The sequence below is a fragment of the Melopsittacus undulatus genome, chromosome 5 (genome assembly GCF_012275295.1).
Source record: "Melopsittacus undulatus isolate bMelUnd1 chromosome 5, bMelUnd1.mat.Z, whole genome shotgun sequence".
Classification (NCBI taxonomy): Eukaryota; Metazoa; Chordata; class Aves; order Psittaciformes; family Psittaculidae; genus Melopsittacus; species Melopsittacus undulatus.
The window spans coordinates 83,070,566-83,088,340 of record NC_047531.1 but is presented as its reverse complement, the minus strand read 5'-3'; the positions used below and the strand labels follow the sequence as shown (position 1 = coordinate 83,088,340).

The 17,775-nt window shown below is 39.8% G+C and overlaps 1 protein-coding gene across 1 annotated transcript in view; it reads right to left on the bottom strand.

Moving 5' to 3' along the window:
• Positions 1–16,626, bottom strand: part of ETNK1 (ethanolamine kinase 1) — a 32,632-nt gene extending 16,006 nt beyond the window's left edge. The window contains exons 1-4 of the mRNA XM_005148159.3: positions 16,342–16,626; positions 6,294–6,553; positions 5,309–5,449; positions 3,655–3,797 (exon numbers count right to left, since the gene is read on the bottom strand). Of these exons, the coding sequence (XP_005148216.1) occupies positions 3,655–3,797; positions 5,309–5,449; positions 6,294–6,553; positions 16,342–16,497 (700 nt within the window). The 5' untranslated portion in view covers positions 16,498–16,626. The remainder of the gene's footprint in view (positions 1–3,654; positions 3,798–5,308; positions 5,450–6,293; positions 6,554–16,341) is intronic.
• Between the last annotated feature and the right edge of the window lie 1,149 nt (positions 16,627–17,775).

Sequence of the window (17,775 nt, the reverse complement as noted above, 5' to 3'; positions counted from 1 at the left end):
ACTTGGAGAACTGTTTCAGAGACGTTCAAGTCAAAAAATGAGATCATGGAGACCAGCGCGTCCCCCCTGCTCGAACCTCCGCCGGTTGCCACCACAGCAGCGAAGACTGAGGACGGGGATGAAGATGATCCTTTCAACTCAGGTCCTATTGACCCTGACAAGGAGCCTGTGCAAGTTCATCAGTTTGCTGTTGCTGCTCCTGAGATTCTGACGCCTGATAATGCCGATGCTGACCTGGATGGTGCTTTTGACCTGGAGCCTATTCATCCAGAAAAGAAGCCTGATTTATATCCCCCAGATCCTCATGATAAATGGGCAGCTGTAAAGGGAGAAGCAAGACAGGTGGGGGCTGAGCCAGGCCAGGATGGTGGCACAGCTCACCAGGGTGTCACTGCCCCACTGGTGGCCCTGTGTAGGACAGCACTGGTGGGGAGCCCCATGCCCCTCCACTGCCAGGCCCCGTGTCTGCACCTGGTGCAGAACAGGCAATCGCTTGATCACATTGATCGTCTCCACATTGTCCAGGACTCCTGTGTCAACAATGTGGTCTATAAATAAGGAGTACCAAGCACCAAGCATATTTTGACTATCTTGATGTCCAAACTGTAATTAAAACCAACACAAATCTCCAAGTTATATCCTTCAAAGAGTAGATTACAGTAATAATTATGAGTTACATAAAATAACACAAATTTTCATATCCTGAGTGACTGAAAACAGACATTAACAAAACAGCAAGACACAGTTCTCAGCCACAGCATGAACAAATTGAAACCAGATCACTGAAACTCCACTAAATGAAGTTAGCACTCAACGTGCTATTCCAGTCTCATAAATAAAATTTAAGAGCCGGAGACTGATTCTTCTTAAAAACAGTATGTGGCACAACTGTGCTTCTTCTTTCAAGTCTGAAAATTTAAGACTAATTTAGTGCAGAGAACAAGTCTAAAGCAAAGCACTGGGACAAGCCATAATCATTCTAACTACAATGTACAGGAGTGTATCTGTTGATAGTCTGTAGCTTAACCACACACACACCCCAGTAAGTGTTCAAATCAAGCATTCACAAACATGATAAATACAGTGTTTCTAAAGCTAGTAAATGAGTTACTTGTTTGTGCCAGCTTCTGAAAAGCCAGCTGAGCACTACCAGCTTCACAAGAACTTTACTGAGAAGAAAAAAGTAGTTAATTTTACAAAGACCATTTCTCCCTTTTAATTCCATTTTAGGGTTACCAAGGTCTTTCTAATACACAGAAGCCTTTGTAGATGGGAGAACAAATTTAGCAAGAGTACAGCATCACCAAAGCTGTTAACTACCTTAATACAGTTTGATGCCATTCCTAATGAAGTGCATCTTTAAATATTCCATTTTGTGCTCTTGCAAAATTATTTGAGTACAAATAAAAGCTTTTGCTCTGCTATACAGAATTCCAGCAATACATTTATTTACAGCTTCTACTTCTAAAATTCATGCTCTGAGATCGATACTTTTTTTGCTCTGTAACAAGTACACTATTAAGAAACAGCTTTCAAGTTAAAAATATTCTTTCTACATATGGCATTGAGGTTTGGTTACTATGAAAACAGTACCTGCTGCACCCAGACTGCAGAAGTTTTACAACACAGTACATTTGCAACATTCAAACATAAGTTTGATTTATCTATTTCACATTTTCAAGTCCCCCCCCAAACTGTTTATAACCAGGTTGAAGCCAAAGCAGTTTACATACCCCCCTCCTCCCCACCCTGCCCCCAAACACTAAGCACTCACACACTTGTTACTGTAGGATTGCTCATAAGTGATGCACTGCTGACATTGTTTTTTTTCCTTCATTCTGTTTACAAAAAGAAAAGCATATAGCATTTGTTTTTAAAGTAACAACTTCAAGCCTACTGATCACAATATGAACCTTTTAAAGGAATTCCTCTTTTTTTTCTTGCAGCATGGTTTTACTACCAAAAATTACTATTAAAAAATAACTTTTATCTCTGGAATGCTAAAACTCAAGGTAGTTTCAGTACTGAAAAAAAACCACACAGTAAAAAAGGCACAGAACAAACAAACAAACAAAAAACCCAACCATTTTTGGTACTACAAAATCACAACTCCAGTGTCTGCAAGACCATGAACTGATGGGTTTTTGCCTTCCATGTTTCCCCTATCTATTTAAGCAGAACTATAACCCATCATTGAAACTAAGTAAACCCACTGAAGTTTGGTACTGAAGTCTCAGAATTTAAAATTTATGTTAATAGCACTATATATGCTTGTTTTATGTTAATGTATTGTATATATACATACATATCATAGAATCATAGAATAGTTAGGATTGGAAAGGACCTCAAGATCATCTAGTTCCAACCCCCCTGCCATGGGCAGGGACATATGTATGCATATACCTATAAACTAGAAGCTCTAAGAATTCCTTCCACAAGTGGTATTATACAGAGGGAAACTTGTATTCAAACCACTGAGTTTATTTTCTCAGTTCACATGCATTCAGTGCTACCTGATGCAGAAACTGGTTATACATACACAGCCAGTATTCGCACTAGAAACTACTCCAGCACGATTGTATTGGTTTGTATTTGGAACAATGACTGATAGAGAAAACTTCAACTCCATTCAGTCATTTACTTCACACACTTTGGTCTTCCATACCAACAATTTCAAACTGTCACAAATATGAAGCTACTAGAAGGAATGCCATCCCCACTTTAAAATAAAATCTTGATCTAATTTGTTATATTTGTTGTACTCAGCTGAGATCAGGTATTTCAAATAGGAGGACAGCTGTGCATTTTAACTGCACAATGGCCATTTTAGTATCACAAGTTTGCCTTTAATCAATTCATTTAGTAACCGAACCTCAAACCACTAAAAGAAATAAAAACCAGGTTTATACAGAAATTTCATAAATTATAATGAAGGCAATTTTTAATAACATGAATTATGAGTAACATTTATTAGAACAAAACCAAAAGTAATTTATCTTTGCCAGGACATGTATTGCCTGCAACTGTTCAAATAAGGTATGTAATTACAAAAGAAATCGTCAAGATGCCTATGTTCCTTATGCAAAAACAATGCTATGTTCAGTAACACAGTTTAAGTACCATAGAATCATACAATAGTTAGGGTTGGAAAGGACCTTAAGATCATCTAGTTCCAACCCCCCTGCCATGGGCAGGGACACCTCACACTAAAATCATATCACCCAAGACACTTCATTATGAAACTGTCTTCCGACAATCACAAACCAGAACAATACACGTATTAAAGGAGATAAGGTCTTCAGGCTATTTTCTATGCTGGTATGATTATTCTTTTTCCTCCTAAAAACACTACACAACTGGAATAAAAGTAACACAAACATTATGGACTCTGAAGGCTAGTCAGATAGACAGATTAGGTATTAATAAATTAGTTCATTAAAGAAAAGGAATGCCAACATTCTTCCTCTGTACAGAACATATAGATGAGAATTAGTCAATTAAGCATTTGGACAGATACCACTACCATTATATTGGGTCTCAACAGCTCAAACGGAGTTCATTTAACAAGTCAGTAAAACAACACCACTGATGTAGCAAATACAACTAAAGCATAAACAAAGCCATTCAGTACTTACAGTTTATTTCAACACCTACCTCTTTTCTTGTTGTAAATAATATTCTTACACAACAGGTCATTGTGACAGAGTACCACTGGTGATCCTAAATTTGACAGTCTTTCCTTCATCCAGGCCATCTCTTCCTGAAGAACTTGAGGACTTGGAATGTCGCTTAGAAACCTTTTTAGGTATAAGAAGTTTGAGACTTAGTATTTAGCACAGTTGGTCCACACTAAGCATTTGTAATGCAATAACTTATCTGCAACAACAGTCTAGTTGAATACAGTTCCATATACCTTCTCTGAAACCAATGCACTCTTGCCCCTGGCAGACCAGCAGTCTAATGATGGCAATTATTTCCCCCTTCCTCTTGCCAAAAAACCCAACTCTCTGAAAATTCTGTGCTGTAAACATGACAAAAAGTCAGGAGTACAACTTGAATACAATCCTGCACATTTTAAAGGAGCAAAAATTAAAGGGGTTATGGCATGGATTTTAGCAGCTTTTTTCTCACATTACATTACTTCCTTCAACAAGAATACACAACAGGAAGTACTATATGTATTTATACAGAGGAAATGAAACTTTCATCTTTAGTTCTAACCACAGTTAGAACTATTGGAATACGATTAAGTAGCCATTTTATCTTCTAGATTTTCAATTAATTCAAGTTTTCTCAGTTTTCCTAACAAAAAAAAAACCAAAACCCCACAATTTTGCTAGAGCATTCTTTAATTACAACGCAGAATTCAGCGAGAAGAGAAGCTGACAGATTTCCAGTTTCACAAAGAACATTTTTAAGCTAGAATCTGCTTCCTGAGTGACATGAAGTTTGATGAAAGTGTACAGACACTTCCACATTACAGTTTTAGCTTAAACATTTGATCTCCGCTCCCAGAGAAACACTGTCTTCAAATCAAGCTTACAGCACAGAAATTCTATTTAGGTTAAATATGGCTCCTAGTTTTGCCTTTCCTCTTATCCCAATCTTCCAGTGACTGACACTAGAACCCTTGGAAATTATTTTGTTAAGTTTCTAAGGAAAAGAAATAAGTCTTATTTGTAGCTCAAGAGCTACACTGGATGCTAAAACCAAAATGTAATTAAACCCTTAAACTCAGGTGACAAAATTATTCACACTCCATGAGAGCACACATTTAGAGTGGTTTTACCCTCCTCTGGAACAGTCTAGAAGGTGAAAACAGCCTTTCATTAACTTTACTTTTACATCACCATGTTCTGAACAAGTTTGCAAACTAAACAAATACAGGATGGCTAAGAGGCACAGGTTAGAAGGAACAAGTACTACTACTCCAATTCCAGGAAACATGATTTTGGTATTTACCACAGAACACAGGTCTCAATTTGAGACTAATGGCTCTCAAATACTGTTGAGACAACTGACTGAAGTAGTACATGATTCAATATTGGCTCTTTAAAAATAATAAAGAAAATTACCATTATTTAAGTGTCCAATCAAGCCACAAGCTATCTATATAGATACACAATATACAAATTAAAGACTCCTTATCTGACATATGTATATAGCGACTATAGTAGACAAGGGTATGACAAAACTCAACATTTTACAAAGTTAAGTAGTTTGCATTACCACGTAATGTTGTTAAATATTCTTCTACCCCTCACCAGAAAGAATAACAAGTCAAGAAAGCACATAATAGAATACCTACCTTTTATTTACTTCCTCATCTGCAAATTCTGTGGGTATGAGAGAGAAATATTTCCCCATCTTCAGCCACAGATTAGATTTAGGAATCCATCCATTGTGTGCATGAATAGTATGGATTTTAGCAAGCTGTCTGGCAATAAGTCTAAAAAAAATAAAGTTCAGATTATTGTATTTAATGTGCATCTGACAGTCTTTACTGTATTTTCCTCTATCAACAAGAGAAAACAACTACAACGTGTTTAACAGACATTTAAAACAATCATCAAGGAAATCTGAACAGCAGTACAGCTGTAGAGTAGCACTTTTCAAGACTGGAAAGGTCATTAACAGCACTACTTGAGAGAGGCACCGAAGTTCTGCTGTAGTTTGTATATCTATATATATATATATATATCACCTGTATTTTCAGTTTATTCTAACTTGCTTTTCTTTAGAAGAATTGACTCAAATTAGCTGCCATCCTTCAGCAAATACATTTCAGCATGAATACTGAATACATGAAAACACTAAATACATTGAATACATGCTAAAACTAAAATCTTAAGACACTGGCACCTTCTGTTCACTGCTAATAGTTTAAAAAATTGTATGGAAGACTATTTTGAATCTATTCACAAAAGGAACATATCTGAGCTAGAAGTATTCGCCTTAGTGAAGTCCAGCCTCCTGCAACTCCACCATGTTAAATGATCTCCATAATGGTGATGTACAGGTATTAAATACAATAAGCAAACCTCTAATGAGTATATAGTCTTCTGGGGAGGCAGCAAGGATCATTTGTTCAGCACGGAAATACCACGATAATTAAAACAGAGGACAATAAGCTGTCAAGAGTGTGAAGCAACAATTTAATGCATGCTTATATATTTTTCCCCTTCTTATTAGTAAAATTTGAGATCTTTAGACTTGACAGAACACCATAAATGCATCATAGGACTTGAATAATGAATAACTAAATTCTTTAAAAAAAAAAGAAGAAAGCTTACCTGAAAATATCTGGATTGCATACATGCTCTGGATCCAGTGCTTCACCCTGCATGAACTCATAGCACAGGCCGTTATTGAAAGTACAGTATAGTTGAGGTGCACAGCCATGGGCCTGTAACACACGGAAACTCTTCACTTCCTCATCTCGATCTACTAAGAGCTCGGTCTTATTTCCATAGATCCTAACTAGAACGACATCATCTGTTACATCACCCACGTAGCAGCCAATTAATTTATTGGTGATTCCATCTGTGAACAGCTGAAAAGTAAAAATAATGCATAAGCAACTTTAACCTGCATCTGTATTTTCAATGCGCAGGAGGAGAATGCAGCATTGTTCCTTTGTTCACAAAACAGATGTTTACTAGGTTGAGTATTAACAAAAGAAATCTTTATGACACAGAAATATGGCAAAGAAAATTGCAAGGATTTTTATCATGCCTGGTTAAGCACATGGTACAGCACATGAAAAGAGGGAGATAAAGATGCAGTGAAGTACAGAAATACTATATATAAGAGGCCATAACTGAACATTTAGTATTGTAAAATGAATTTCAACACAACTACTCTGAAACTGATGGGTTAAAACAGCTGTAAATCAAAGCCCAACAAACCGGTATGAAAACTCAAATAATGGAGGTGTGGACACTACAAGCTCCCAGCTAGGGAAAGGGGAGAGCAGACCAAAAAGTATCCCACTCCTTGACTGCTGCTTGTCCTTTTATACATAAGGCCTAAAATAAGTCACTATACAGGCTGAACTCCTGGAGATTCTACCAAACATCAGGCAAGATCCTGAGTTGTTGGGCTTCATGCACCAGTTGCATGCAGTCAGGCATTTGAAATTCCACTTGATGCCTGTAAGGGTAACACAGCAGTTCTTAATTTCAAACTACAATCCAGGACAGCTGTATAGCTCAGAAAACAGATGTTTGGCACTTCAAAACTCTCTGCCCTCTGTCAACTCAGACTGAACTAAAGAACTTGCTAGCTGAGCAGTACCCATACTAATGCTAGCTATTAGGCAAGTAACTGAATGACAAGCTGTTAAGATCCTCGGGTGAGAAGAAGCTTCACAAGCAAGAATACCAATGTTTGTAGAACTCCAGAACATTCTCCTGCAGTCTTAAACTGTAACTTTAAACTTAACTAAAAAGTAAACAACAAAGTCTAGGTTCTCACAGCAACTGTAACTATATGCAATTTTTCTTTAGTGTTTACAGTTATACCTCTTCTACTTCATTTCTCCCAAAAACCCTGATAAAACTTAATTTAAAAAAATATTAAACCTTCCCACAATGCACAAAACCTCCTTTCAGGACCTTGCCTTACAACAACCAAGAAGTAGCTTTAAGTTGGTTAATGTACAGTTAATACATACACAATTTTCCCTTGGGTGGACATCCTTCAAGCTTAACTTCCCACCATTCTTTAGGAAGTACTTTTATTAAAACTACATGACAATAACAGGCAACTTCTCTACAGGCATCACTCCTTAGAACCCTGGACAATTTGGGTGTTTGTTTGGGGTCTTTTGGTTTGGTTTTTCTTGTTGTTGGGGACAGGGGGATGGTGTTTGTGTTTTGTTTTCTTTAAAAGCTAAACATAATTCAGGAAATGTTACTCCTCCTAAAGTAGGCTTTACTTTTAAAACTAAAGTACTATCACACAAACAGAAGTACCAGCTTATCTGTAAGTCCCAGCGGTTTAAAGAAATCAAGCACTAGAGGCAATTTTAATTCCTAAAGAAAGAAAATGCAGAAGCTGGCTCAAGTCTCCCCATTTAGGAAAAGACTTTCAGAGCAGAAGATGCTATGTTTTAGCTACTGTATCTTGATTTTCTCAGCACCCCTATGTGATGAGGCGAAAAACCTCATCAATAAATGCAGAAAAGGGCTTGTTGTCATCACAAATTACAGCTCAAGTTACTGAGGAAAGATAAATAGCAGAAAATATTAATGTCCTCCATTCTCTCAAAATTAAAACTTCATAATTTATGGACACATTTTATTACTAGCTATAATTCTAACAACCCAGAATAAGATGCAAGTAATGAAGACTGTTGTCTAAACTGTCTTTATAATAACTGTTACAATGTTAACTAGTGCAAGTAAGAACACTGTAAAATTTAGCACACTATCCTATGTTTTTGCTTAACACTTATCACAGATGTTTTAAGTTTCCTCCATGTACATAAGCATACTGTTGCAGCAATGCACATGCTGTATCAAGAGAGGGATGATGTGTTTGAGCAGTGTTAACCTAATTTGAACAGACAGTACTTAAATGCTTTTCACAGAATACCAGAATCCCAAGGGTTGGAAGGGACCTCGAAAGATCATCTAGTCCAGCCCCCCTGCAAAAGCAGGGTAACCTAGAGTACATCACACAGGAACTTGTCCAGGCAGGCCTTGAGTATCTCCAACATAGAAGACTCCACAACCCCCCTGGGCAACCTGTAACAAGTATGACCTACAAATTAGGCCTTTATGGTACAATGTATTTATTTATAACCTTTCCGCTTGTACAAGGGATCTCCTGTAAATCATCTAGTTCATCCTCTTCTCAAGATGGGACAAGTAAAACCAGTCACCCAGGACTGTGTCCAGCATCTCCAGGAATTCCAGAGACTCTACAAGCTGCCTGGGCAACCTGCTCCAGCATTTGAGCACTCTCACAGTGGAAAAAAGTAGTTTTCTTGCATTCAAATGGAACTTCATATACATTATATTCCACACCCAGAAACTTGTCTGTCACTGGATACTGAGAAGAGTCTGGCTCCCTGTTCTTCATTCCCTCTCATCAGGTATTTATACATACTAAGATCCCTGCAAGTCCCCTTTGTTCCACAGGAAACAGTCCCACCTTCTCCTCATAGGAAAGATGCTCTTCATGGCCCTTTGCTGGACGTGCTCCAACAAGTCTGCTTATTTCTCACACCAGGGAGCCAAGAACACAACACAGCACTTTTAATAGGGCAAAACAATGTAGAAGTACTGGTTATGATATATTTCAGCATAAAAGCAGAATTAACTCATTAAAAATTTTAAAGAGCATTTTGCAGAAGTGATTTATGTTGTGCTATCAATGAAGTTACAAAGTATCTTGTCTGCCATACTTAAAGGAAAACTGTATTATGAAAAGGACAAGGCTCTAAGGTCATCAGAAATAATGATACTACCAAAAAAAAACCCCAAACCCCAATACAGACATTAAGTAGTGCTGATGCAAAGAAATATTAAGAATTTGACTTGTTTATGCTGTTAAACTTCTGGCCACTGTACAACTTCTGTCATACTGCACAGGTCTATTATCCCTTTGAAACAAACCTCATTAGTGTTAATAAAAAGAAATCCACAACAAGGAAATTGGACTCCCTCAACTGATAATTTAGGAACTCTACTTATTAGCATCTATTTGTAACATGCTGCTATAAGTAATTATTTACACCCAGGAGTATTTTAGTTACTGCTTTTTAAAAAGGCAGAAGAGTTTGCTTACTTTTCTAATAGCATTATTCAGAGTACATCATTTCCATATTCCATCATGAGAAAAGAACATAATACTTTCTCTTACTCAGAATACCTTAACCGTAGCATTTAAAGAATCAGCTTAGAATGCCTTGCCTGAAATGTAACTTGAGATGCAGCAGAGGAAAACACGAGTTCTCTAACAAAAACACCAGTTTAGCACATGGGGAATGAACTCAGATGGTATGGATAAGATAATCACTAAACACTGAAGGCCACATGGAAAAAGATGGAAGAACCTACAACGAGAACATAAAGCATCTTTGAGACAGAATTTACCCTAAAAGCACTCTTTTCAGCAATGATCAAGTAATCATAACTCACCTCACCCTGCCCGACCGAACACTGAGTCCCTAGCTCTTCCAGGTAACTCTCCCAGTTACATCCTGGGCATGAGATGCTATGGTATGGAGTACCTATTTGGCCAGCCTGGGTCAAGTGTCCTGTCTCTCCTTTCTCCCCTCCTTCCCTGACAGAGCATGAGCTCAGAAAAAGGCCTTGGACAAACCAAACATTTGAGCAGTAACTCAAAACATGTTTGCTATCAGCAATCCTTCTCAGCCCAAAAGTCAAAACACAGCCCTGCACCAGCTACCAGGAAGGAGAAAAAATGACTGCTACTGCTGAAATCAGGACAGTTACTATCTCATAAGCAAGCGGTTCAAGAAAAGCTTGTATCTGACCCTACTGTTACAAGTGTTCAAAAGAATGAGAAGAATGAGAACAAAATTACGACCACATGTAACAAGCACAAACAGGCAGAAGTGTCACATGGTATATCCCACAAAAGAGATGTAAAACGAAGCAGGCTGTTACCACATCCATAGAACTACAAAAGGCAGTGTTGTACTGCAGTAGAAACAGAACAGGTATGTGAAGTTTCAGCATACATAAGTAAGTAGGAATACTGTCCAAATCTCCCCCAAGTTTGTTCCTTTCTGGAGATCTTAATGTGCAAACTGTTAACACATGCTTCATTAATGCTCACAACATTTCAAGTTTGCACTGCAAGATATACTTTCATTTTTTTTTCCCTGGAAAAATATAAAGGCATATCCACAAGTATACATCTCTCAAGAAATTAACTTGTTGACACAAAGCTAGTTATTTCTCCATTTCTTCTTTCTGCAGATATTCATAAAAAGAAGGCCTAAGTACAACGAGCAGAGAATGACAGCCTTTGGTAAAATCTCATATTCAGCAAGACTTGCAAGCAACATCACTCAAAGGTCTCCAGACTCCGGAAATATATCCTCTAGATAATTACACTGATCAGGTGAAAGCCATTGTCTACATGATCTTGGTGGTCATGGTCAGATGATCACAAACAAAAACCATTTAGCATTAAAAGCAGGCCCCCTTCAGATACTGGAAGGCTGCTATGAGGTCTCCATGCAGCCTTCTCTTCTCCAGGCTGAACAAGCTCAACTCTCTCAGCCTGTCTCCAAAAAAGAGATGCTCCAGCCCTCTGATCATCTTTGTGACCTCCTCTGGACTTGCTCCACCTGTTCCATGTCCTTCTTACATTGGGGACACTGGAACTGCACACAGTACTCCAGGTAGGGTCTCACAAGAGTAGAGCTGAGGGGCAGGATCACCTCCTTCGACCTGCTGGTTATGCTCCTTTTGATGCAGCCCAGGATATTTAGATTTCTGGGCTGTGAATTAACACTGCTGGCTCATGTTCAGTTCCTCATCAAAACCCCCAAGTCCTTCTTCCAAACTTTGAAAGCTAATAGAAATGAGGTTGAATATGTTATTCAAAATCAAAGAATTGATTTGCTGCTTCTCCCCGTGAAAAATTTGAAATGCCCAATGAGGAAAGAGGAACTAGAACATCCTTGCTAGCTACCTTCCTTTCCAAAGTTAGAAGTCTGCAGCATAAGATACATGCCATTAAGTAGTCAGATGCAAGCTGTGCCTAAGCAAATACCAGTTCTCTGTAATTAGAGCCAGTCACCAATGCAAACACCTACATCATGCACAACTGGATTACCCTATGCACTGTGATGTGGCATATCGATTACATAAAACATCAACAGATGCACAATTGCTGCCCCACCCACTGACAGCACAAACCCAACCCTTTACAAGGGACTGAGATTACCAAACTTCAACAGTAGCTTATTAAGAATGTAGAAACCAACTCATCCTTCAGTGATATCTAATACTGCCTACATTTCCCCTCCTGTAACACTGCATTCAAGGCAGATCTCACATTGCATTTTTTTCCTCCACAACACATCAGCAATGCAGCTCATTCTGCAACTTTTTATCTTTTCTGATCCTTTCACTCATCGCTTCTCCACTTAGATTTATTAGTTCCTCAGAAGGTTAACCAATGAACTCATTCCCTCCTCTTTATATGCTCAACTACTTCCACAACTGCCTAAGAGTGTGATACTCCAAAAAACAGGTAAGCAATAAAAAAATCTCTTGAAAAATGTAATGACACTGTGATACAAAAATAAAGTTTCCTTCCCAGAGACATTTTCTGTTTCCACTCAATTATTTCAATGCTTCAAATCCCACACTCTGTTTAAATAAACTATGAAATATTTTAACTAGTTCAGAAATCTGAACCTAATCAGCTTGTTACAGAGAAAATACCAGGATCAACACAAGCTAAGGAATTAGAACAGCAGCTAGAAAATACTGTGAGAGGAAAAGCTAGTTAGCACAAGTCAGGAAGAAAAAGCAAAAAGGAAAAAAAGCTAAAAAAAGCTAACCTGGTATATATAGAGAAAAAAGGGGAAGGAGGTATGTGTTGTTTTGATGATGAAAGTACAAATATTTGTAAGCATAGCCCTGGCTCGTACCTTCACATTTCATAGCTACAGAAACAAATTTTTGCAAAGAAATATAAAAAAGCTACAGTACTAAGGTCATGCAAAGCATTGATAAATGCATAGACCTACATCTTGTCAACAAAGACAGTACCACAAAGCAAGCAAGGCCCAATTATTTCAGAGAATAAAAACCCAAACTTAATTACACTTATCTGGAGATAAAAGTAGCTTGCAGGATTCAGAAAAGTCTCATTAAAGGAATTCATCTCTTTACAAACTTCTCGCACTTTGGGCCAGGACAAGAGCACTGTTTGCTAGCATGTAATTTTTACTACTTTGTATCTCTGATATATCTCTGCTGGTCTAACCAAATAATAGTTTAAACTAAAACTATTAACATTAAGCCTTTTTACTAATGAAAACAAGCAGCCTTTATTCTCAATAAGAACTTAGAATAAATGTTAGAAATTACTTCAAAATGAAAAAAATAGTGTTTTTTTCCCTGCACCATAACACTACATTACAAAAAGGATATTAAGTATTAACTTACTAAATCCTTCATTATCACCAGACCTACCAGATGTAAAATAGGTCATGGAATAAAAGATTCCTGAATCCACACTTACTGAAATAGTAACTAAGCTTCCCATACTATAAGCAAATACAGATCCTCCTTCCAAAACGCATCTCCAGAAGAAAAACAGAAAGTTCTTAAGGTGGGCAACAGACCAAGTTGCAACAAATTCCAAACTGTGATTGTACCTGTTTTCCATCAGGAGGGTGATACAACCTCTTTAAGATAACAAAGAGTTTAAACAATTACATCTTTATATTTGATTAATACAGAATTGCCCAGAATATAAAAATTGGCATGTCCACTGTCGCAATTCAGCCCACTTCTGGATTTAGCAAGCAGTGAGCTCTTCAGCAGAAGACTAGGAGAAAGGCCTCTAGAAATCCCTTCCAACCTGAACAACTCTACAATTTTATTACTAAAATCAGAATCAAGTGACTACTGAAAAAAAAAGTTTTAACAATATTACTTTGTATTCCTGTAGAGCAGAGAAAGGAAACCTCAAGAATTTAAGACTTAGAAAATATAAACATAAGGTATAACATCCTAGAAAATGTAACAGTTGTACTCAGCTCTTAGCACCTCCTCAGATGACAAATGCACAAAGTATCTACATGAAGATCAGCATTCAGACATGAAAACTTTGTTTTCCCTTACCAATGTATGATAACTTGTATATTTGTACTGTACTGTAGAGGTAACATTCACTTATAACTTCAGACAGAGGAGATAAAGTAGAGCTGCTTGTGATCCAGCAAATAACTGGCAATGCTTATAGATGCTATAGACTTCCTGATAAATAATACAATGAAAATAATAGTGATACATTTATGCTCTATGCTATGATGAAATTTAAAATGCAGAAATATATTAATTACTTCAGATACTTATCTTACAGAAAGCACTGAACTACACTGTTACAGAATTGTTTAGCTGACTAAGCAATCTGACACACAACAGTAAACTTTTACAAGAGAAGTTAATTAACTTTTTAAAGTCAAACTCTGGACTCTTCAACTTTTTACTAATTGTTTTGACCGAAGAAGTACCAAGTGCAAAGGTAGCTAACAGCAGAGTTCAGAGGAAGTAGTAGTTAGTTCCACCTATCAACGTTCTTTGTCTACTTTGATGTGATGCTGCCATTTCAGATTAGACAAGCATATTTTCCACGCAATAAACGATTTTCACTTTCATCTCCCTCTAAACACATGCCCCTCCAGTATGGGGACTCCAAGGCCAACCTTCTGTTCACTCCATCCCCTTAAAAACAGTCATCTTTCATTTTAGCATCAAGCTGAGTGATACATGTGTAACATGCCTGCCTAACAGATTGCAGCAGCAATGGTGATAATACATCTAGTTTCAAACCACATGCATTCTTGCTTGTTATGTATGCACAGTGGTTTAAACACAGACTAGAGTTAAAAATAACAGGCCACTGATGTGCTTCATGAACAGGATGCTCTTCTGCTGTACAGAGGGAGCAAAATTAAATAAAGGGAGTTGAGAAGTTTCGGTCATAAAATAATTTGGTTTAAACAACACTCAAAACAATTTTTAGACAGAATCCTATAATCACAGACAATAGTTATTACTTTACTATTGCATGGCCACATTAACTCTTATTCTACAGCAACAGTACCAGTGGTTTTTGTTCTGTTAATTGCTTCTTTCAAAGAGGGTACCACAGGAAGGAAGCATCTTCTTTTTTCTTAAACCTACTAGAACTTTCTCAACATGTTAGAGCTACCCCTCCTTGAGGAAATGTTTGCTTCATTTATTGGAATTCCTGTATGAAAGTAAGATATTCTGTTGAGAAGTGAACAAAAACATGCCTAACTTCAGGCAGTCCTGCAGGGAGTTGGACTCAATGAAGCTTATGGGTCCCTTCCAACTCGAGATACTCTATTGTTCTGATAACCCTTAGTATTACATGTTGTAAAGCTATTTTTATTGCATCCCAAGATGTTGGGACTCTGCTTAACTTACGGCCTCAGCCTTCAAAGAAGCTGCCTAGAAAAACCTCATTAACTTTATTGTCAGACTAACTGGACTGTTATATATCTAGTTTCTTTTCCTATCAATAAAGTTCAGTCAGTATTTGTGCTATTACCTCAATGTGCTCAGTTTTCCTATATAAATTAGTTCCAGTAGCTCTCTTCAGAGGAACTTGACTAAATTAAGACTCTTCCACTTATTAATAACTGCTGAATAACAGAGTTTAAGAACATACAATAACACGCTCAACTAAATGCAGGCTACAACCAAAAGGCTGCATTAGCCAGGTAAACTGACTGAAGGCTCGTATGGGGCCAGGTTAAGTATATTCTAGAAGCACAAAAGCAGCCAATCCTCGAGCAGATGACTCGTCATAAATACAAATGACGGCTCACCTACAGAACACCACAGACTAAGTGGCGATACTCCTGCATACCCTCACGACTAAGAGAGGCGAGCAAGGACGTTAATGGGGCTGATACCGATACCCTCAGCCTAAACCCAAATCCAGCAGCGAATACAAGGCCTGTATTTACACTTCTTTATCCACTACCTGAGAGGGCACGGGGGAAGCCGGCCAAGGGAACACCTCAGCCCCGCGGCCGTTATCTCGGCGACCGTTACCAACAGCAGTGGCAGCAGCCGCCGGGCCCCTCTTTCCTTTCAGGCTGTTTCTGCCCTTTTCTGCCCCATGGAGAAGGTAAGAAGTCCCCCACCGGCTTAAGAACACACCCTACTCGGCAAAGACCCTCCGAGAGCGAAGCTTACTCCCTTCCCCTCAGCCGACACCGCAACCCTCAACCCCCGGGCCGGCCTGGCGAGCATGGGGGGAAGAGCACTGCCCTCCACTAACAGGGGTAGTCAAGTTTCATCGCGGAGGGCACGGAAGGAGGAAGAGGAAACGGAGCGGTGGGGAAGGAGGGCCGGGAGGGGGCAGGGGATGCTGCCGCTCCGACACGCCCCGCCGCCGGGCTGCCTGGCAAATGGGGCTCGGCGCAGGGGGCTGCGAGCGGAGAGCGACGAGGAAGGGGGAGGGGAAGGAAGCGAGGCGGCAGCTCCCCCGCACAATGGCCGCCCGCCCTCCCCCCTTCCTTCCTCCCTCTCGCTCCCTTCCTCCTCAAGCATGACCCGTTCGTGGGCCCCGGACTCCCCATACCTGCAGCGTCACCTCCTCGGGTCTCCAATGGGGCCGCAGGCGGCGCAGGAGCTGCAGGGCGCCCTGGCGGTAGCCGGGCCCCTCCCGCTCGCTGACAGTGATGTCCAGCTTGGGCACCTCCGGGGAGCCGGGTGGGACGTGGATGTAGTTGGACATAGCGGCAGGCGGGCAGAGAGGACGCGGCACAGGGTACCAAGGACAAGCAGCTCCCGCTGGTGTCTCCTCCACGGCGGACCCGGCAACTGAGGGGGAAATTTCCACTCGGGCTCCCGATAAAGCGGCTCCACCTCCCCCCGGCTGCAGCGCGGAGCAGCCTGGGACAGCAGGCGGGGCTGGGCGGCGACCGCCCTCGTTCCCTGCCGCCCTGAGCCGCTCACCTGCCCGGCCGCCTGTGGAGCCGTGAGGCAGCCGCGGCGGGGCCTGCAGGGAGGGCGGCCCTCGGGTTTGCTGGGCGTGAAGGAATGCGGACGGTACCGCCCAGGCAATCACCGGCCGAGCGGCTGATGGTAATCGGGCGTTGAGTTATCTGCTACGGTTAATTTTTGTCTTTAATTCTGTGCCAGCCTTCGTTGCTTCCCCCGCTCCCCTGCAGGGTGCATACCTTGCTCCAGTTCCAGCCGGTTGGCGTTTGGTACTGCTTGTGGTCCCTCAGGGCACTGGGAAAGGCTCACTCCATCGCCCGCCCTGATCTAAAGATTGTCTTTTTCATGAGCGGTACAGAGCAGTTAAATTCTTTGTTTTATGCTGAAAAACTCGCTGCCTTGAGATTATTTTAAGGGAAAAAAGGGCCCAGACTGTGCTACAGCATTTTACCAATCCAGAAGAAAAAAATAAAATTTAAAAAAAGAACAAATCTTTCCTATTTTAGAAATATTTTAGTTCTGCCCCTAATATTCCTACAAGTCTCTGCCTCCCGTCACATTCTGTGGTCTTCCCACTTAGGAAACACTGGAATGTCAAAGAAGTTCCTCTGTTGTAAAGCAAGTTTATTAAGATAGGCTAAGACACAAGAGCTACACAAGCAGAATAATGGCTGGTCTCTTCCCTAAAGAGTTGTTACTTTAAATAGACCCAGATCAGGGAAAAGGGGCGTAATTTACGCCCAAAATGAACAATACCATGAGGGAACCAGCTAGTTCTACAGCTTTATTTCTCATTTACTTGACACGAGTTCCTCCTCAGAAGTGCAGTGCTTTAGTAACCCTTCCATTGTGTCACCCACTACCGTCTACTTGTGAATGTCGTCTTTCACCGAGAATCATTGTCGTCACTGAAAGGTTTTGCAGGACCTCACTGTTTAAGTGCATCATCACTTCTATTCCAATTGTTCTTGTTGAACACCTCACCTTAACCAAGTATTTCTTTATTCACCCACCTGTATGGCTTTTCCCTCAGATATGGTTACACATTTGGAATAGTCTCTCAATTATTTTA